Raw genomic sequence first — 21,716 nt, forward strand, 5'->3', positions numbered from 1 at the left:
AACCCAATACCTATTAATAGTCACTCCCCATTTCCCCTTCTCCACAGCCCATTGCAACCACTAATCTACAGAGTTCCCTATTCTGGACATTTCATATAAATGCTATCATACAGTATATGGTCTTGTAAATGACTTCTTTCACTTATTATAAAGTTATAGCATGTATCAGTACTTTATTCCTTTTTATAGTTGAATAATATCTTGTTATATGGGTATAATACATTTTAGTTATCCATTCATCAGTTGATGGACATTTGGTTTGTTTCCATATTTTTATTTATTCTGAATAATACTGTTATGAACATTCATGTGCAAGTTCTTGTGTGAACAAATCCTTCAGTTCTCTTATGTGTATACCTAGAAGTTGAGTTGCTGAATCACAGGTGACTCTATGTTTAAATTTTGAGGAACTGCCAAATTGTTTTCCAAAGTGACTGCACCATTGTACATTCTCATCAGCAGTGTATAAACATTTCAATTTTTCCACATCCTTGCTGACACTTGTTATTGTCCATCTTTTTGATTATATCCGTTCTTGTCAGTATGAAGTGGTATCTCATTGTGGTTTTGATATGCATTTCCTTAATGACTGATGATGTTGAGCATTTTTTCATTTGCTAATTGGCCATTTGTATATCTTTGAAGAAATATCAGTTAAGATCTTTTGCCCAATTTTTAAGTAGGCTATTTGTATTTTTTATTGTGGAGTTGTAAAAGTTCTCTCTATGTAGACACTATACATATATTGTGTATACTGGTCCCTGAGAAGAAGTATGACGTATAAATTTGTTCCCCATTCTTGGGTTCTTTTCTCTTTCTTGATAATGACCTTCAAAGCACAAAAGTTTTTAATTTTGAAAAATTTCAGTTATTCTATTTTTTTTTTTTTATTGCTTATGCTTTCAGTGTCACATCTAAGAAACCATTGCCTCCTCCAAAGTCTTGAAAATTTATGCTTATGTCTTCTTGTAAGAATTTTTTTTATTTTAGCTCTTACATTTAGGTCTTTGATCTATTTTGAGTTAATTTTTGCCTATGGTTTGAGGTGGAGGTCTTCTTCATTCTTTTGCATGTGGATATCCATTTGTCCCATTTGTGAGAGAACTATTCTTCCCCATTGAATTTTCTAGTCACCCATCTTAAAAATAAGTTGCCAGGGGCTGAGCCCGTGGCGCACTCGGTAGAGTGCTGCGCTAGCAGCGCGGCGACGCTCCCGCCGCCGCGGGTTCGGATCCTATATACGGATGACCGGTGCACTCCCTGGCTGAGCGCCGGTCACGAAAAAAAAAAAAAAAAAAAAAAAAAAAAAAAAAAAAAAAATAAGTTGCCAGTAACTGTATGAGGTTTATTTCTGAATTCTCAATTCTATTCCGTTAATCTATATGTCTTTCCTTATGCTGGTACTTATGCCTGTCTTGATTATTGTAGCTTTGTTTTAAGTTTTGAAATTGGCAAGTGTGAGTCCTACAGCATTGTTTTTCTTTTTCAAGATTGTTTTTGCTATTGTGGGTTACTTATGTTTCCATATGACTTTTAGTATTAGCCTGACAGTTTCTGTAAAAAATGACTGAATTTTTATAGGTGGGCTGGCCATTTCAGTTGGTTAGAGCATGGTAGTGATAACACCAAGGTTCAGGGTTCAATCCCTGTACTGGCCAGCTGCCAAAAAAAAAAAAAAAAAATTGAATTTTGATGGGCATCTATTTGGGACTATTGCCATCTTAGGTGATATTAAGTCTTCAAATCCATGAACATAGGATGTTTTTCCACTTATTTAGGTGCTCTTTAATTTCTTTCGACAATGTTTTGTGGCTTTTAGTGTACAGGTCTTTTTTTTTCCCTTGCCTAATTGGTTAAGTATTTTATTCTTTTTCATGCTGTTGTAAATGGATTTGTTTTCTTAATTCCATTTTTAGATTGTTCATTAATAGTGTATAGGAATGTAACTGAATTTTGTGTACTGATCTTATATTCTGCATCTGTGCTGAATTCATTTAATAGCTCTAATAGTTTTTTGTGGATTACTTAGGATTTTCTATATACAAGATCATGTTATCTGCACATAGAGATAATTTTATTTATTTATTTCCAGTCTGGATTTTTTTCTTTTTTTCTTGCTTAATTGATGTGGCTAGAACTTCTAATGCAGTGTTGAATAGAAGTGGTGACAGGAGACATCCTTGTCTTTTTCCTGATCCTAAGAAGAAAGCTTTCAGTCTTTCACCATTAAATATGGCGTTAGCTGTGGGTTTTTCATAGATACCCTTTATCAGGTTGAGGATATTTGTCTCTGTTCTTAGTTTGTTGAGTGTTTTTATCATGAAAGGATGTTGTCAAGTGCTTTTTCTATGAAAATTGAGATGACTCTGTGATGTTCTTTATTCTGTTAATTGGTATATTACACTGATTTTTGTGTGTTGAATCAACCTTGCATTCTTGGGATGTCTCACTTTTTATATGGTTTATGTTGATTTGTTGAGGATTTTTACATCAGTGTTCATAAGATATGTTTGTTGATCTGTAGTTTTCTTGTGATGTGTTTAGTTTTGGTATCAGGGTAATACTAGCCTTGTAGGTTGAGTTGGGAAGTGTTCCCTCCTCTTCTGTATTTTAGAAGAGTTTGTGAAAGATTTGTATTAATTCTTTCAATGTTTGGTACAATCCAATAGTGAAGCCTTCTAGGCCTGAGCTTGTCTTTGTGGCAAGAATTTTGATAACTAGTTCAATCTCTTTATTTGTTATATATTCGGATCTAAATAATAGATTTAGAGCACCTAAATAATAGATTTGTTATCTAATCAGATTTTCAATTTTTTTCTGAATCAGTTTCTATAGTTTCTGTCTTTCTAGGAATTTGTCCATTTCATTTAGGTTATCTAATTGTTACATATGGTTGTTCAAAGTATTCCCTAATAATCCTTTCTATTTTTGTAAGATTGGTTGTGATGACCACACTTTCATTTCTGATTTTACTAATTTGAGTTTTCTTCCTTTTTTACTTGGTCAGTGTAGCTAAAGGTTTGTCAATTTTGTTAATCTTTTCGAAGAACCAATTTTTGGTTTCATTGATTTTCTCCATCATTTTTCTATTCTGTATTTCATTACCACTCCAGTCTTTATTATTTACTTCTTCTGTTTGCTTTGGTGTTAGTTTGCTCTTATTTTTCTAGTTTCTTAAGGTGGAAGTTTAGATTATTCACTTAAGACATTACAGCTATGAATTTTCCTCTAAGCACTGCTTTCTTTGTGTCTTAGAAGTTTATTATGTTTTATTTTTATTTTCCTTCCTCTCAAAGTATTTTCTAATTTCCCTTGGATTTCTTCTTTGACCTGTTGGTTATTTAGTGGTATGTTGTTTGATTGCCACATATTTGTGAATTCCCTACCTTTTCTTCTATTATTGATTTCTAATTTTATTCTATAATTTATATGATTTGAGATCCTTTACATCCATTGAGATTTGGTTTATGCCCTAACGTAGGGTCTATTTGGAGAATGTTCCATGTGTACCTGAGAAAAATGCATATTCTGCTGTTGTTGGGTGGAGTGATCTGTAGATAGCTGTTAGGCCTAGTTGGTTTATACTCTTGTTCAAGTCTTCTGTTTTCTTGTTGATCTTCTTTCTAGTTGTCATATTGTTGAAAGTGGGTCATTGAAGTCTCCAAGTATTATTGCTGAATTGTCTGTTTCTCCCTTCAGTTCTGTTGGTTTTTGCTTCATATAATTGGGAGCTCTGTGAAATGCATATATGTTTCTAATTGTTATATCTTTTGGATGCATCAACCTTTTATCATTATAAAATTTTCTTCTTTGTCTCCTATAACAATTTTTCTCTTAAAGTATATTTTGTCTGATGTTGTTATAACCATCCCAGCTCTCTTTTAGTTTCTCTTTTCACAGCATATCTTTCCAAACTTTTACTTTAAACTTGTTTGTATTTTTGAATCTAAAGTTTGTCTCTTATAGATGCCATATAGTTAGATTTTTAAAAATCCATTATGCTAATGTCCACCTTTTAATTGGAGTGTTTAAGCCAGTTATATTAAATGTTATTACTGTTAATGTGGGGTTTATGTTTGCCATTTTGTTATTTTTTCTTTATGTTTTGTATCATTTTTGATCCTTTATTACTTCATTATTGCTGACTTTTTTGTTAAAACGATAGTTTCTAGTATGCTATTTTTTTTTTTTTTTTTTTTTTTTTTTTTTGTCTTTTTCGTGACCGGCACTCAGCCAGTGAGTGCACCGGCCATTCCTATATAGGATCTGAACCCGCGGTGGGAGCGTCGCTGCGCTGCTAGCGCAGCATGCTACCGAGTGCGCCACGGGCTCGGCCCTTCTAGTATGCTATTTTAATTACCTTCTTGTTTCTTTTACTATATTACATTCAGTCATTTTCTTATTAACTGTACTGGGGATTACAGTTAACACCTTAATTTATAACAATCTTGTTCAGATTAACACCAACTTAATTTCAATAGTGTGTACAAACTTTGTTCATATCTATGTCTGCAACCCCCCCTTTGTGCTATTATTGTCCTATGACATACATCCTTATACATTGCATTCCCATCTATTCAGATTTATAATTATTGATCTATGCAATTGTCTTTTAAATCAGATAGGAGAAAAAAGTTACAGACAAAAAATACACTTATACTATCCCTTATACTTATTTATGTAATTACCTTTACTGGTGCTCTTTATTTCTTCATGCGGATTTGATTTACTGTGTAGTATCCCTTTGTTTTAGCCTGAGGGGTTTCCTTTAGTATTTCTTGATTGGGAAGATCTACTGGCAAGGAACTCTCAGTTTTTGCTTATCTGAGAATGTCTTAATTTCTTTTTCATTTTTGAAGGATAGTTTTGTAGGTTATAGAATTCTTGGTTGATAGTCTTTGAATATGTCATCTGCCTCTGGCTTTCATGGTTTGGGGTGAGAAACCAGCTGTTAAACTTATTGAGGATCCCATGCATGTAATGAGTCACTTCTCTTTCTGTTTCTCAGACTGGGTAATTTCAACTGACCTGTCTTTACTATCACTGATTCTTTCTTCCACATGCTCAAATCTGCTGTTGAACTGCTCTAGTGAATTTTTCATTTCAGTTATTGTACTTTTCAGCACTAGAATTTCAGTTTGGTTCTCTTATGTAATTTTTATCTTTTTTATTGCTTAATCTTTTATTGCTATATCTTTTTTATTCTCTGTTTGGTGTAAGACATTATCCTCATACTTTTCTTTAGTTCTTTGAACATATTTGAAATGGCTGATTTAAAGTCTTTGTTGAGTCTGAGTTTCCTCAGGTATAGTTTCTACTGAGTGATTTTTTTTCCCCCTCTGCGTGTGGGCCTTACTTTCTTGTTTCTTTCCATGTCTTGTAATTTTTGTTGAAAACTAGACATTTAAAATAATGTAATGTGAGAACTCTGGATATCAAATGCTCCCTCCTCCTCAAGGTTGTTTATTGTTTGTTTAGTGACTTTTTTGAACTAATTCAATAAAGTCTATATTCTTTGTTGTGTTTGGCCACTGAAGTCTCTGCTCAGTTAGCTTAGTGGTCAGCTAATGATTGGACTGAGATTTCCTTAAATGCCTGGAAATGGTAAGTCTCCCAGTCTTTGCCAAGGGACTCTGTGTGTGCATAGGAGCATACCTTCAACACTTAGCCAGACAGCTGACAACTATGCCTTAACCTTTTTGTAAGGCTTGCACAGAGCCTCAAGGTCAATTACAATTGAGAGCTTAGGGCCTTGTCAGGTCTTTCCTGAGCATGAGCTTAGCCCTGGGCTTGAGTATGGCCTTCTAGATTTCAGGATATCTCAGAGCTTTTCAAATCCTTTAAGTCCATCTCATTCCCTAGCTTTTCTTGTAAAGCTTTTTGGTTAACCTTACTGTTTGCTCTAACTGTTGTCCACTGCCTTAGGCAGCTGTCAAATAAATCAATTACTTCTAATTGTTTTTGACAAAAGTTTCCATGGGGTGGGGGTGGGTTGCCAAGACTATTTTGTACTGGGGAGCTCAGAGTGAGGTCAAACAAAGACAGCCTTCACAATGGCTTCCAGGCTGCTGGTTTCACTCTGCTTGTGTGTTGTTAATTGTGGGGGAGGGAGAGCAAATGGAAATAGGGCAAGTTAAAACACCACAAAGCTCCCTGTTCTTACAGAGATTCGGCTGTTTATCTTGAATAAATGCTCCCCAGATTGCTGCAAGCCTTTGGTTACTTTCCAGAATTTTTTTTGTCTGGCAGCTGGCCAGTATGGGGAACTGAACCCTTGAACTTGGTGTTACAAGGCTGCACTTTAACCAACTGAGCTAATCAGCTAGCCTAATTTCCAGAATTCTGACAAAGTTGATTCTGGTGATTTTTGCTTTTTTCTTAGTGCTTTGATGGAGAAGAGACTTTTTGGAAGTCCTTTCTCTGCTATTTTTGCTGATGTCACTCCTGCTACTTCTTTGGAGAAGACTTAGGTTTACTATAATTTCTCTTCCTTTCTATGCAACCAGTTTTACGTGTCTGGTTTTGTTTGTTTTAATTGAAGTTTTAAAGATCATTTTCATCTGTGTTCTGAAATTGCCGTGATGTGACTCAGTGTGGGCCTTTCCTTACTCGTTGGGCTGGGCCCTTTGACTTTGCATTTTTCCTTGACATTTTCCTTCCTACTGTTTCTTTATTCTCTTTCTGATAATCATATTGGAAGGATTTGGGGCTTCATGAAATCATTCTATGATTTTTCTTACCTTTTTTCTCCTGTTTTTTATCTCTCTCACTTTTTATTCTGTTCTTTGACATTTTCTTGACTTAAACTCCTAGTCCTTCTATTGAATTTGTATTTCCATTATCTTACTATAAATTATTATATTTATTATTATAAATTATTATAAATTTCCAAGAATTTTTTTATTATTCTTTTTTATCTTCATTTATCATTCTGAATATGTTAGGTATAGTTTGTTTGTTTATTTGTTTGTTTGTTTTAATTTGTTTCTGCTCCCTATACTGTCCATTTCCTCAGAGTTTCTTCTTGTCTGTTAACCACTCTTGGCTGTTCATTTAAAAGGGTAAGGTAAAATAAATATATGCAATATCATCCATTTGCTGTAAAAGTAATGTGAATGTATAACCTTTTTTTATCCTAATATGTCTATTTTTTGGCTAGTTATGTGTCAGTCACTTGGCCATTAAAGTTACTTGATTCAAAATAACTCCCATATGTCTTCTGCTTTGGGGCTTATGTTGTGCAGCAGCATGTTCTTTCTTGCACCTGCTTCTGCTTCTATTTGGTGTTCCTTAGCATGTTGGTCTGCAGTTGCTTTTCATCACTTGAGGCCATCCATCATTGCATGGATCAAGGTTCACTGAGCTCTTAGGCATTCAGCAGAGGTTCCTTCTGTGCTGGTAGAGAGTCTTTGCTTAGGGAATCTGACTATTTGATGTAAAAGAAAAGTTCCTAATGACCAGCAATTCCACTCCTGTATATGTACCCCAAAGGATTGAAAACAGATATTTAGCAAAAACTTATATACACAAATGTTTATAGCAGCACTATTCACAATAGTCAAAAGGTAGAAACAACCCAAATGTCCATTAACTAATAAATGGATAAATAAAATGTGGTATATTGATACAATGGAATATTATGTGGCCATAAAAGGAGTGAAGTGTCGATATATGGTACAAGATGAGCATTACAACATTGAAAACATTAGGCTAAGTGAAAGAAGCCAGTCACAAAAGGCCACATATTATATGATCCATCTATAGAAAATGTCCAGAATAGGAAAATATACATGAATATATAAAATCATTGAATTGTATACTTTAAATGTGTGAATTACATGGTATGTAAATTACATCTTAATAGATCTGTTCAAAATAAAATATAAAGAAAGGCTTGTATGGGTCTTGAAAAGACTGTTCTAGAAACCACTGTAAAAACCCTACCTATATTAGGCTCTGCCTCCATCTTTTGCTCCTTCTCACACCCAAGGTCATATGAATGTGTCTGCTCTTGTCATCTCTCCTTATATGTTAAGTGCTTTCTTCACTTTTCTTCAGTAGAGCTTTCATCCCCATCAGATCTGTGTTGTTGTGTTTCTTTGTTTGTTTTTCCATTCTTCTATCTCATTCACATTATTTTCACCTTTTATCCCTCTGCTAAAAATCCTGTGGATGACTTTTTTTTTTCTGTTTTACAATCCTAGCTGCTCTTTCAGATTTTGTGCTTGATCTATATTCAGTAAATAATATGTGTTATAGCCACATCTTTTAAATTAAAACTTAAATATCTTGATTCATTCACCATTGGCAATTTTACAAACTTGACAGTGAAAGGCTGTTGGCTGAGAGACTTCAGGAGCTCTGGGTGAATACAGGTTGATAAAAGTCCTAGCTTCAGAGCTGTCATCAAGTCAGTAGTGGTTCATTTCCTCTGGGCTTGAAATTCACATGAATTAGCCGAGAGAGCCCAGTGTTACAGGGAACAGGAAGTTAGGGATGGGAGCTCTCAGTTAGATGACATTGAGAAGTAGTGACTTTGTACACTGAAGAGAAAACTTTTAAAATTATTGGCAAACCTCTTTCTCAGCCTTCCTGTTGACATTACTTATCTCTTTTCCTTTTCTTGGCATAGGCTTGTGTTTATATGATTCTGGATTTTTTCCCTCTTCAAATTATTTTAATCAGAGATTTCTTGCTTTCAATCTTTCTCTCAATATATTCGTCATCAGAGTGCCATTCTTCTTGTCTTAAATATGTGCAGACTAAGTGTCTGTCTCTCCCATTATTTCCTCCTCCCCATTTCCTGTAGAACTCAGATCCTTTGATCATCTGTTACAACTCTCTTGGAAACTCTTTTGACCACTTTAAAATCCACTAATTCCAGTTAGTTTATTGTGTTGTTGGCTGCAAAGCAAAGGAGGGAAGGAAACCTTTATCAATTTTTAACTATCTTCCTATGGCTTAGCTTTCCCCTTCACCTCTAGTAAGAAGACACTCTCAAGTCCCCCATGTCCTTTCTGCTTAGCCCCTCTGCTTTTCTCATACAGCCCACAGCTGGAAATCACTCCTTGTTTTGTACCTGCCAGATTGTGATAGTCTCTCTGGCCAAAACGTTAAGGAAAATCAGGAAATATTTATTCAAGTCTACCTTTTTATCTTAATTTCTTTTCTAGTATGTTGTTTATTTACTTCGTATTTACAGAGCACCCACACTTCTTACTCATGTTACCAGCAAATGTGCAACACAGCATTGAATTAAAGGATCAATAGTTAACAAATTGATGGGTCTCCAAAAATACCCAGAGCTCTTTATTCATCTTAGTAAGATAAATCACTTTGAATTCATAGCCAAGAACAATTTTAAGCATAATGCTGCATACAAGTTCTTAATAAAGTTCTTTATACAGTAAATAAAGTATACTTTTATACTGTAAGTAATTTTAGATATATTAGAGGCAGATTTCCAAATGGTATTTCAAGGCAGATTTTTTAATTTTAGAAATTAAAATAGCTATATAATTTTCATTATAAAAGTAATATATATAGCATACTGTAAAGATTTTTAAAGAATATGTAAAAACTCAACTATATGCCATTTAACCTATTGATTTTTTTATTCATATCATTCAGTACTATTTTAATCTATATGTCTATATATATGTTAAAAGCAGCTTTTTTTGCATATTACAACTACATTAATGTTGTTGGTGGTAGAATCAATTTATATTTTGTGACAAAGGAAAATGGCTGTAGTGGATTAAAATATAACCTATACATAGTTAGGAAGATAAGTCCATGTTAACTGTGAAGGAAAATAATAATAATATGTAAATAAATTACTAAATTTAATCTACCATATGATTATTTGAGTTGAAAATGACATAATAATATAAAGATCTATATACCTTACAAACTCACCAGAAAGTTGTCTGGAGTTCTATGTTGCAAAATTGCGTGTAGATACACAATGAAGTGGTTTTGTTTTTTTCCTCTCTGAAAATAAAAATTATACTGTTTTCTTTTACCTATAATAAAAGTAATTGTGAAAAAAATTTAGAAACTGAAAACCCAAAATAAGAGAAGAAAATCACTCATTCTGTAGACAATAAAATTATGTATCATTTCAGACCTTTCTTATAATGTAATTTTTACTAAATTAGAATATTATAAATGTATCTTCCCAACTTGGTTTTTGCTGCTTTACAATATTTTTTGGACATCTCTCATGCCAATACAGATAGTTTTACAGAATATTTGAAGGCTAAATAATATTCTATTTAGAATGTACGTTAGTTTACTTAACTAATTCCCTATTTAAGATGTCCAGTTTAGCTAGACTCCTTAGAGCTGCTGTGGATGTTCTCATGCATATTCTGCATACTTTTCTGCTTATTTTCTTAGGATAAAATACTAGAAGTTGATATTGCTGGGTCAAAGGATACATGTATTTTTAATTTGATCTTAGTCACTGCACTGCCCACCAGAAAGGAATAACAAATTTATTGTTAATCCAATTTAGGTTTAGCTTTTGCCCACTTGTGTGCTGTGGTGCTCTGTTAGTGGAACTTCAGGAAATGTACAATTTAGAATTTCACATATTAGAGGAGTTGTTTTAGGTCTACCTAAAAAACAACTTGAGGAAAGTGTTTATATTTGCAGCTTGGATTGTGTGGTACTCATTTTCAAAAGGAGTACACTCCTGCCAGCAGTTAAACTGGGATTCTGTGAGGATGCCTTGGTATGTTGCTGTTTATGGAACTTGATCATAGAGAATGAGCCTTTCTTATCTTAGATGAGTGACCGAGGAGGTGGTGTTCCTTTGAGGAAGATTGACAGACTCTTCAACTACATGTATTCAACGGCACCCCGGCCTCGTGTTGAGACTTCCCGTGCAGTGCCCCTGGTATGTGATCAAGAAATAATGAAGTGTGTTTCTGTGAATTGCCTTCAACAGGCTTTGGCTGCCAAATAAATCAATTAAGCCATTGTGTAGGGTACCCCACAAAGAAGAAGAAGGAGAGCTATTGGAAATAAACACTTTCCTCTAAATTTTTTGTTTTGTTTTGGGTTGGGTTTTTTTTGGCAGCTGGCTGGTAAGCGAATCTGAACTCTTGATCTGAGTGTTCTCAGCACTATACTCTAACTAATAAGCTAACCAGCCAGCCCTCCTCTAAATTTAAACAGCTTTTGGGTTATTTTTATTTTTATTTTTTTTAATTGAAACAGGCACAAGGCAAAGATTATTGCTTTGGAGTTCTTGTTGCCAAGCTTGGTAGTGATACAGCAATAGTTTTCCTGTGGTAAACCATATTTTGATATACAATTTCTAATGTGAAGAATAAATTACTATAGTTTATTAGTATTTGGTCAACACTGATTTAATCTCTAGTGTTGACTGTTTTTCTCAAGTTATTTGTAATTAAAAAGATCTAATATTCTAGACTCAGAAATAAAATGAAAATTCTGATCCATTTAATCACAAGCCTAAAACAGGCTCAAATTATAATTGTTTTGATGGTATTTTTTTAAATCTTAGTGTCACCTATTTTCAGGTTTAATAAGGTCAACTTTTGAATTGACTCCATCCTTAAGCTCATCCCCAAACCCCAAAAAAGGCACTTTGCCAAACTTCGTCCTATAAATCTGGAAAAACTCTATTCTTCCAGGCTTTGCAACTTCTCTGGCATACACACTGGAGTTATGCTGTAATGTGATAAAATACAGTATAAGATTGGTCTATTTTAGACCCTTTCCCAGGAAGTTACTAAAAGGACTTTATTCTATTAGTTTTACCTGTTAAACAGCACAAATTCTGTGGCTACTGCTGTCATATAGTTCCTGTCTTACCAAATATGTGAAATAGTTGCTCTAGCAGTGTTCTTCTCCACTTGAGATATGTGGTTCCCAGGAGTAGGTATCCATATTCCAAAGGGCAGAAGGTGTCAAATGATAAACATAAGCATCTAATTAGAATTCTAATTTTACTCTAAGAAGTAGGGGGAGAGAAGAGAGATGCTGCTTTTGTAGTAAACAAATATTGTAGGATTTTTGTGGGGAGTAGTATAACAAACTAGTCCAGATTCTAGGATCTAAAGTGTCTGGTTACACTCCCGACTCTACTACATCCTAGACGGGTAGCCCAGGAAAATTACTGACTTCTCAAAGCCACAGTTTCCCCAACCTGAAAAATGGAGTTATTGTGAGGATTAAGTGGGTTAATGTACATGAAAATGCCTGCCACATAGTAAATGCCATGTAAGTGTTTGCTGTTTTAGGATGCAAAATTTATGTAAATTTTTAAGAAAATAGGAGGCTTGACATGGGACAGACTCCCCTGTACATCTACACAGTTTTACCAAGGATAAGACTATTGTGCGCTCTTGCAGAGCCTCCTTCCTGCTGCCACGACCACTTTGTAAGTGGACCCAATCAGCAAGCACTGTGGAAACTGGAGAAAGGTCACATGTGATCCATAGGTGTGGCCATCATGTCCACCTGATTATGGAGAGCTTTCTCCATGTGGAGTCTTCTGGTGGGCATTTGCATGGATGGAATATTCACACTGTCAATTATCACTCCTTCTCATCAGTTTTCCAGTTTTGTACTTTCCAGGTCCATGACCAGCTAGCAAACCTGTGTGCTACTGCCCATGCTGGTAGGATTTACTTTCACCCTCATCTTTCAGGCCTGCCTTCCACCCAGGAGGAGCTGCAGTGAAAAGGCAGTCTCCTTTTGGCTGATGCTAGCACACTGGGTAGATCCCACAGTGGACTAAACCTGTGCTGTTTTTCTTCTTTGTCACCTACTCATAGGGGAACCAACCCCATGAGTCCATAGGTGTGGTTAAGGGAGAGGCAGTGACAAAAATAGGTCAGGTACCATGAGAGCCTGAGCCACCGGCTCATGCGGTTTTCTTGGGGCAACTTCCAGAATCAATTAATGTATCAGTCAGGGTCACAACAGGAAAGAGGTAGCTCACTCAAATTATGATAATTCAAGGAAGTCTTCTTTACAAAGAAACCAGTTGCATAAGTGTAGGTAAGGATAGTACAGGAACCCAAGGCTAGCAGTAGCAGAGCTGTCACCAACCTGGATCAAAGAGATGAGGAGAAGGTAAAGTTAGAACCCAGAGGAAGGAAAGTTGCAGAGGAGCTGCTTACTCTCAAGGAGCCCAACCTGCCTAAGACCACCTCACAGGGAAAGAATAAGAGGAGTGAATACCCTTCCCTGACTCCCTCTGAACTCCTGCTGGGTTCCCCATTGGCAGGACCCCCTTGAAGCAGAGGGCATAGGAATCATTGACATAATCTCTTCAGGTCAGCCTCCCAGTGCAGGGAGAAGTGTGGAAACTGAATAGTTGATTTGGAGGGGGACACAGAAATTCTGATTAGAAAAGTCAAGTAATAATTGGTGGAGATAGGTAAAGCCGGAGCCTGGGTTTGTTAATAGCACTCTTATTCCTGAGTCCACATAAGCTCTTGACTAGCATGTTGTATGGAATGTCATTGAACATATGACTTGGGAATAAAAACCATTTTTACGTTTATCCAAATGTTTTGTTTTGTATTAAGGAATTGGTAGGATTTATCCAGGTAAAGAAGGCCATTCCTGATACTGAGAACAGGATGAACAAAGACACAGAATTGACATATTTAAGGAACTTAAGATCAGGAGATGGAGTTTTGCTAGAGTGAAAAGTGGGAGGCAGAGACCTGATCTTATTGGGTCTTTTTAGAAGCTTGGATTTTTATCGCTAAGGAGGTGGGGTGGTGGCAGTGGTGGAATGCTTTGAATAATTTTAAGCAGGGAAGTGACCTGTCCTCAGTGAGAATTAAGAAAGTAGATCTATTATAGATATCTTCAGGTGCAAAATACAGGCTGGACATTCATGGTATGAAGTTGTGTCTTGTCTATTAAGCTACAACAATGCTTTTTCTACTCTTGCTCCTAAACAAGATAACATGTTTTACATGATGTTGCCATCAGCAGTGTTGGGATACCCAAGAGCAGGCCAGGGAAAAAAAGCAGCTTGCTTTTCCCAGACCCCTCCAAGTCATTTTATAGAAAAGATGAGGGGTTTTAAATGACCAGAGAGGAGTCATCAAATGTACTACTCAGCTAAACTTCCGCTTAATCATTGTTAATACTTACATACTAACAGATCTCTTCAGTACAGGCTCTGATAGCCCTAGGATACTCAGTGGCATTTGTCTTAATTAGAAAAGTATTTCAGTGTATGACTCTCTGAATAGAATTTTGTTTTTCTCACAAAACAGGCTGGTTTTGGTTATGGATTGCCCATATCACGTCTTTATGCACAGTACTTCCAAGGAGACCTAAAGCTCTATTCCCTAGAGGGTTATGGGACAGATGCAGTTATCTACATTAAGGTAATAACTATAGTCTCCTTCATTTAAAGATATTTCTTTTGATGATAAGAAAAGATGCCAAGATTTAACTGAATGAAATTTTACTCTACCTCATGCTATTTAAATACAAAAACATTATGGTTTTTTATATGGGTTCTCATCCGTTTTAACAGATGATCTCCTGTATTATGAGGGAAGAAACCTCCTTATCTGTCATGCTCAGGACTATGTTTGTTAATAGGAAAAAAGTTGGGTTAAAGTGGGGAATAATAAACATTTATATATCATTCAAATTTAATTTTAACCTAAAATACATACATGAATGGACATTGATCTACCAATCTTTGATGTACTGCCAAGGCCTTTTCTTTGTATATAGGTCTGCAGAGTGGAGTGTCATGTTGTCTTTCTTGCAGAAGCTATACTTACAATGCATCATTTTAGTTTCTTTAAACAAAGAAACAACCAAGCGTGTAATCTTTTTAGATTTTTATGCAGTCCTTTACAGATTTCATCTCACCCTGATTAGACAGCAATTTTTATTTGACTTTCAAAACTTCATGAGTCTTTCCAAAGTATTCATCTTAGTTTCAAAGACCTCCTACCCTTTTTTTGGTGCTTTGTTTATGTAATATTTGATGAAATTTTGTAATTACAGTGACATGTGTAATTGAATAAACAGATTTGGGAACAAGCACAGGTGACTCTTGGTGAGTGTATAGCTTACCTGGTGGGAGCAGAAGCACTTAGCCTACTTGCCTGGGGTATTCATTGTGTTTATGGAGGGATCAGTGTATTTTACAGGGATAGAAAAGCACTGGGACCCATCATTCCACTTGATTAGGTAAGCTGTGGGTGGGCTGTTGGTGGCTATTTAGTGACTCTAGTTTCTTGCTGTGGCCACTAGATGGCACCTGCTTCATAGGAAATGCTGAAGAATTTGTATTGGAAAAAATACATTTTTCTAAAAAGGTTAAATTTTTTCTAGATAAGAGTTTTTTCTTTATTTTTAACCATGTCAATCATGGTGAACTTAAAAAGGGCAACATTAGCATAATATTTTATCACCAAATATAACATTTCAATCCAGCCTATACATCAAGGAATTCTGGAATATTTAAAGAGAATATGTAGGTAAAGGTTGTTAGTTCCATTTTGGAAAAAATAAAAGACAAGAAGTCTTAAACACAGTCATTAAAATCATCAACATCAAAGACCTTATTTAGCATTATCAGAATGAAATTTCTGGTTCAGTATTTTCTGCATCTTGGAGAATGCTTATGGCCTGAAGTTGAAAATCTACTGAAAATTTTTAACTTGAAGAAGATGATGAGGAAGTACTTTACCTCAGGTCCCAGGGATTTACAGGAAGCTGAAATAGAATAGGGAATTAACGGGAATGATATACTGGAAACATGAAATTATGCATAAAGCAGAAATCACATGTTCTGTGACTTAAATTGGTGACTTTAATGGCAGGAGAACACAGAATCAAACCCAGAGCCAAGAATTGTTCATGTAAAAGCCAAGAGGCCTGAGACATAGTTTTATATTTATTGATAATAATATCGTTATGATGAGTTTTTAAAAGTACAGTGCTTATTATGCATTCTACGGGTACCCTAAAAAACAAAAAAGGAAAGAAAAGAAAATAAAAAGTACAGTGAGTACTGAAAAAAATAGTATTCCTTCTAGTAAGTAACAAAGATAGATTCCATTAAATTTGTGTACATATATGAAGGTACATATGTTCATTTTCATGCTTTTGTACTTAACTGACTTTTTCAGTGAACCACCTGGTCTAGGTCATGTTTTTTAAGAGGCATCTGCTATACCTATGTAAAATTTCAAGCCAGCAGCTTCCAGGCTGGCTAGGGAATTACTGGAAGCAACAAACTGAGTCAACATGCACATCAGTCAGTGCCATAGATTTAGAAAACACATTTGAAATATGTACACTTTTAAAAAATGTGTGTAGATGGTGTTAGATTAATAAAGATACCAATTTAGTATTATTTAATGAATTCTAAAGAATGCCAGACTTTTAAGTCCTGCCTTTTTTTTCTTTCAGGCTCTGTCAACAGAATCAATAGAAAGACTCCCAGTGTATAACAAAGCTGCCTGGAAGCATTACAACACCAACCATGAGGCTGATGACTGGTGTGTCCCCAGCAGAGAACCAAAAGACATGACAACGTTCCGCAGTGCCTAAATATATACACTTGGGACACCTGGAAAATCCAAATGTGGTTTTTGTATTGAATTTGGAAGGGACAGTGTTCGGAACTACATTATACCAAATACTTCATGTGTTGTTTTCACAGTTAACTATTTGGGTAGAATAGATGGAAACTGAATTCCATTTGTGCCTGTCAAACCTCCTAAAGGATGAAATTGTACTTATTTTACACATTTTCCCAGTTAATTGAACATATTTTTAAACAACCATAGTTTTGACCAACTTTTCTCTTCATGGTAGACTTCATATGTGTGGAAGTCTTTGGATTTTTACAGGAAGCTGTGTAGTCTTTAAAAAAAATAACTTTATGTTTGCTAGAAACATTTTCTAAATAATGCTGATTAGCTGGTTGGCTATTTTTCTGTTATTTGGAAGAGTTCTGTCACCCTTTATTTAGTAGTGACAACTGTAGTAAGATATTGACTACAAGTAAAGCAGAACACAGTTGCCCTGTAAGTGTAGAACCGGCCACCTTTCAGCATCTGCAGACATTGTCTTAGCTCTGAAGTTAATTTATCATTTTTAAAATTTTATTGTAAAGGATTGGAATGGCTAGTTCCCTATGAATCTAAGCCAAGATTCTGGGCAGTCTGTTCTTGAGTGCGCTTGTGATTAATGCAAGGGGAAATTTTTATACTAAAAACAAGTAGACAAACTAGCTAGCAGCTGCTAAAAGTATAGAGAAGAAATTGAGAGCAAAGCTATGAGTCCTCAAAACTGAACTAATCAGTTGTTGAGATTACCTGGGGGAGCTTTTGAAAAAATAAAATTTTTCTAGGTCATACTCCAAACATACTGAATCAGAATCTCCAGGGCAGATCCCAGGACTCAATTTTTAAAATGCTTCCTAGGTGAGTCTGATGCCTAACCGAGTTAGGAAACCACTCTTTTAAAGTGAATAGTGGTGGCACTACATTTGCTAAAGTAACAGAGAGATCTTTAGTGTTTCGTTTTCACCTGTTTAAAGGTCAGATTTCTCTACTCTAGGAGAGACAAACTGAATCTCAGGCCTGGTGCGGTTAGAAGCAGGAGAACAGAATGACTACAGAATAGTCAGGTAACCAAACGATCGGAACCATAAATGCACAAATCTTGACAAAGAATATATGTTTTCTAAAAATATCCAGAATTTGTTACCAGGAAAAAGTCAGCTTAGGTTTATTAACAAACTTTTGCATTTGTATGGTAATTTGTAGTTTACAGATACTTTGATATATTATGATAACTTTGTCGGTCTTCAAAACAAAGCGGTAAAGAGCCGGTGGTACCATCCACATTTTCACTCTGTGTGTGGCCCAAAGTTGCCCAGGACTGGAGCCAGAGCCCAAGCTGAATCTGCTGATCATGCCAGCAGCTGGCAAGTCTGGACACCACGAAGTTTAGCGACTGTGTTGTTAGTCATACCTCATCTTCTTTTGAGGTGACAGATAAATACATGGAAAATAAATTTTAAAGTAAAAATTTAAGTGTTTAACGAAAGGCTTTGCCACTTTAAGTGTGGGAGCTTTATTTATCTGGAAAGTACATTGAGTTGAAACATCTCATTCTTGAAAGGATTACATAAGGTTAACAACTGTATATAAATCTGCAAATTGGAAGGGATGTTAAGGACAGTTAGTACAGTACCCTCACTGAAGAGGTGAGGATCCTGTAACTCAGAGGATGTGTTGTTCGCCCAGGGCTTCCTAGCCAGTCTGTCCAGATGTTGGAAAATGAGATAGCTTACCTTAACCTATTGTTTCTTAATTATGGATTTTGTGAAAAACAATAGAATATATTACCGGGTGGTTTATATTTGTTCAGTGTGTTACAATTTCTTAGCTTTAAATTACACTTTTCTTGTAAGGATGAAATATTTCAGAACCCTTTGAATCTAAGTATTCACTTTCTTTCCTGAATGAGACATTTGTACAACTAACATAAATTGGATGTTTTTACTCAAATACTGCCTTTCCCCCAAGAAAATTAAAGTTTTTCCTCTTTATTTAAGACCTAAAAAATGGTGTTTTCAAAGGAAAAGTGAAATTATTTTTCTTTAGCTTCTTTTTAGAGTCTTGACAGGTTTTTACTCTTATTGTGGTAATGGACGAAAAATTACATATGGAAATATTCTGGGAGAGCTTTCTCCTAGTTGTTTTTAGATCATTGTGCTACCTGAAAGGTTTTTAGATTCTTACATTCGTCTACCAGCATTAATGTGATGCAGTGTAGGTATAAAAACATATTGAAGGACAAGTAGTAGATACCAAGTGATTTTTATAACCTGGGTAGTTGATGAATGTGCCAATATTTTTTAGGAAGAGATAGCAAAAATATTCTACCCTATACTTAAAATACTGACTAGCTTTTGATGTCTTCATACTTACTAGTGATCACGTTCTTGCACTGTGAAGTTTTTACATGAAGATGTAGAAGTGGAGGTCTACCATATTATTTTATAAAATGTTTTCTATATGACAATAAACTGAAAACATGGGTCAACTCTTATTTTGAAAATAATTGAGTCAATTTAGGTTTTTAAAAATAAAATCTTGTCTTTTAAATAGAAGTTTCTTCCGTAATCAAGTCTTACCATTCTGTAAACATTCAAAAAATTGTAGCTAAGTGGCTTGCACTAAATCTTACCTTCTTCAATAGAGGAACTATTTGGAACTTAGACTTCCAGTGTGTATATTCTAACAGAGAAAGCAAGAGGTAGAGTTTGTTTGGTTTGAGTTATCCTAGATTTTCATTATCTACAGATACCATAGATGACTGACTTATTGCATAAATGAAGATCTTCTGTTGTGTAATTTTAAAAGGCTATAATAAATTTGAAATTTGGATAACTTCACACAATGTGAGTAATTGTAGGAAAGGTCTTAGTTTAAGCAGCATTACCCTCTGCTTGTACCAGTTGAATTTCAGAACTAAACTCCTGTAGTCAAAGATAGATTTCTATTCTGTGCTAATTGATAGGATATAGTCACCACAGTTTCCCCTTCATTGTTGAAGCCAACAAATTCCATAACAATTCCAGAGGTAGAGAACTAGGAAAACAAACTACTAGTTTTACAGTACCACTGTGGCTCTGTGAATCAGAGTGGAAGCCAAAAATCAGTCAACCAATTTCAGTTTATGTCTTCAATTGTGACATAAATGTGAAGTTTCAACAGATGGGTAATTAGGGTTGAGTTAGATGGTTTGCAAACATGGCTTTCGCTGGAGAACTTGTCATCATGTATGATTAACTTCTGGCCCCAATAATTTTCTTACAGTCAAACCCAATGCACTTGAAAAATAATATAGTTAATGCTCTGTGAAGGATTTTTTTGCATGTTAAAAAAGAATGCACCACTAGTTTGCTTAGTTCTGGTATTCTTAAACTACTTTGCCTTTTGTTCTATTTACATGTTTGGAAAGAAGAATTAAACATCATACTTCCCACTTTTTTCTAGAGTCTTCACATTTCTTCTAGCAATTGCTAACCATATGTTTTTAATAGCAAAAGACAAGATTGTCAGTTTTTGCAAAACTCTAGTCTTTGTTGATTTGGAAAAGCTGTTATTTATATTCGGGAATAGGGACAGCTATATTTTATTTTGTTCAATTAGAGATTCTTGAGCAAAAACATATAGCTTTATTCCAGTAAAATAAATGTCCATGTGAGGGTTGTCTTCATTCGGGAGTTATTTTGAGTGTCTGAAGGACGTTACCTACAGTTGTCACAGAGAATATTGTCAGAAATTTTGCAGCTTTGATTGAAATGTTGCCATCTACTTATAATAAGTACAGCATGCTTAAAAATTCCTTTAAGAAAGAGTTTATGAGGCCAGGACATTTTTATTTTTAATTCCAATATGAAAAGCCATAGTATTGCCATGGCTTTTTGTACTTAGATGTCTCTCATTATGGGATTTAGAATGTAACAGTTATAGTATTATAATACTGTATAAAAATACTGTATGGTATGAAATTATTTGTCTAAAAATTTACTCCCAAACTGGAGCCCATATGATTATAGAACTGTGAAATAGAATGGGATAGAGAAAAATAATCCATTTATTTCTCTATATTACAGTATGAAAAGTCTGTTGTAATGTGAATTATTTCTTTTCATCTCTTTACTCTCAGTATCTATCATAAAGCCCAGTATATAGTAGGCATATATAATTGTATGTTCAGTAAATCCATAATGAAAAATGAATTTAATAACATTGTGTTCATTCTCAAAATAACTTAAAAGTGAATCAGTGCAGCAAAGAAAACGGTAGTAAGCGACACAAGAAAAAGGATTAAATACAGAAGAAAATGAGAGAACTTAGAGGAGTAGCAAAAGAGCACTGTTAAAGCTATGAGTTTATTTTACTGTACAAAGAAGTAAATAAGCAAACACTGTTAAGGTAGGTAAAGACACAGTTATGGCAGCAAGCAGCTGGTGGAAGTCCCTTGATGGAGACTTTGTAGGCTGCCTCAGAAGGCGTACTTGCAGAAAAACCCCTAGCAAGGACTAATCAGGAAGGAAAAGGGCCCACATAAACTATATATAGATCAAAACAAACAAAAAAAGAGACATACTACAAATAGAGATTTAAAAATTATAAGAATACCATTAGCTTTATTACAAAAATTTTTGAAGCGTACAAGGAAAAAATTGATACGTTTCAAGGAAAGTATTACCAAGACCCATCTAAGATTTTGACATCAAAATCAACCGGTAACCACTAAGGAAATAGAATCAGTAATCACAATTCCACCTCGCCAAAAGACAAGTTATAAAAGGTAAATTGTACTGAAACATCAAGAAACTGATAATTCCTATCTTTATACAAACTTCCAGGAAATAGCAAAGAGAGGAAGTCACCCAACCCAGTTCATAAAGTTAGTAAAATTTCAAAGCTAAATCTGAGCAAGAACAGGATGACAAATTATAATACCAGCCAGCTGCCAAAAAAAAAAAAAAAAAAATTATAGATCAGTCTGGCTTATGAACACAGATGAAAAAAATCACCAATAAAATATTGTCCCATTAAGCTAACTGTACAAAAACTAATCCATTGTAAGCCAAGGAGGGTGTTTCCTAGGAACACAAGGTTGTTTCAATATGTGAAAATCTATGGAATTTACCC

At 34.9% G+C, this 21,716-nt stretch overlaps 1 protein-coding gene across 1 annotated transcript in view; it reads left to right on the plus strand.

Annotated features, from left to right (window-relative positions):
• PDK1 (pyruvate dehydrogenase kinase 1) overlaps window positions 1-20,028 on the plus strand; it is a 33,820-nt gene extending 13,792 nt beyond the window's left edge. Inside the window, exons 9-11 of the mRNA XM_063104608.1 lie at window positions 10,793-10,903; window positions 14,277-14,390; window positions 16,441-20,028. Of these exons, the coding sequence (XP_062960678.1) occupies window positions 10,793-10,903; window positions 14,277-14,390; window positions 16,441-16,581 (366 nt within the window). The 3' untranslated portion in view covers window positions 16,582-20,028. The remainder of the gene's footprint in view (window positions 1-10,792; window positions 10,904-14,276; window positions 14,391-16,440) is intronic.
• Window positions 20,029-21,716: the final 1,688 nt, after the last annotated feature.

The sequence above is a fragment of the Cynocephalus volans genome, chromosome 1 (genome assembly GCF_027409185.1).
Source record: "Cynocephalus volans isolate mCynVol1 chromosome 1, mCynVol1.pri, whole genome shotgun sequence".
Classification (NCBI taxonomy): domain Eukaryota; kingdom Metazoa; phylum Chordata; class Mammalia; order Dermoptera; family Cynocephalidae; genus Cynocephalus; species Cynocephalus volans.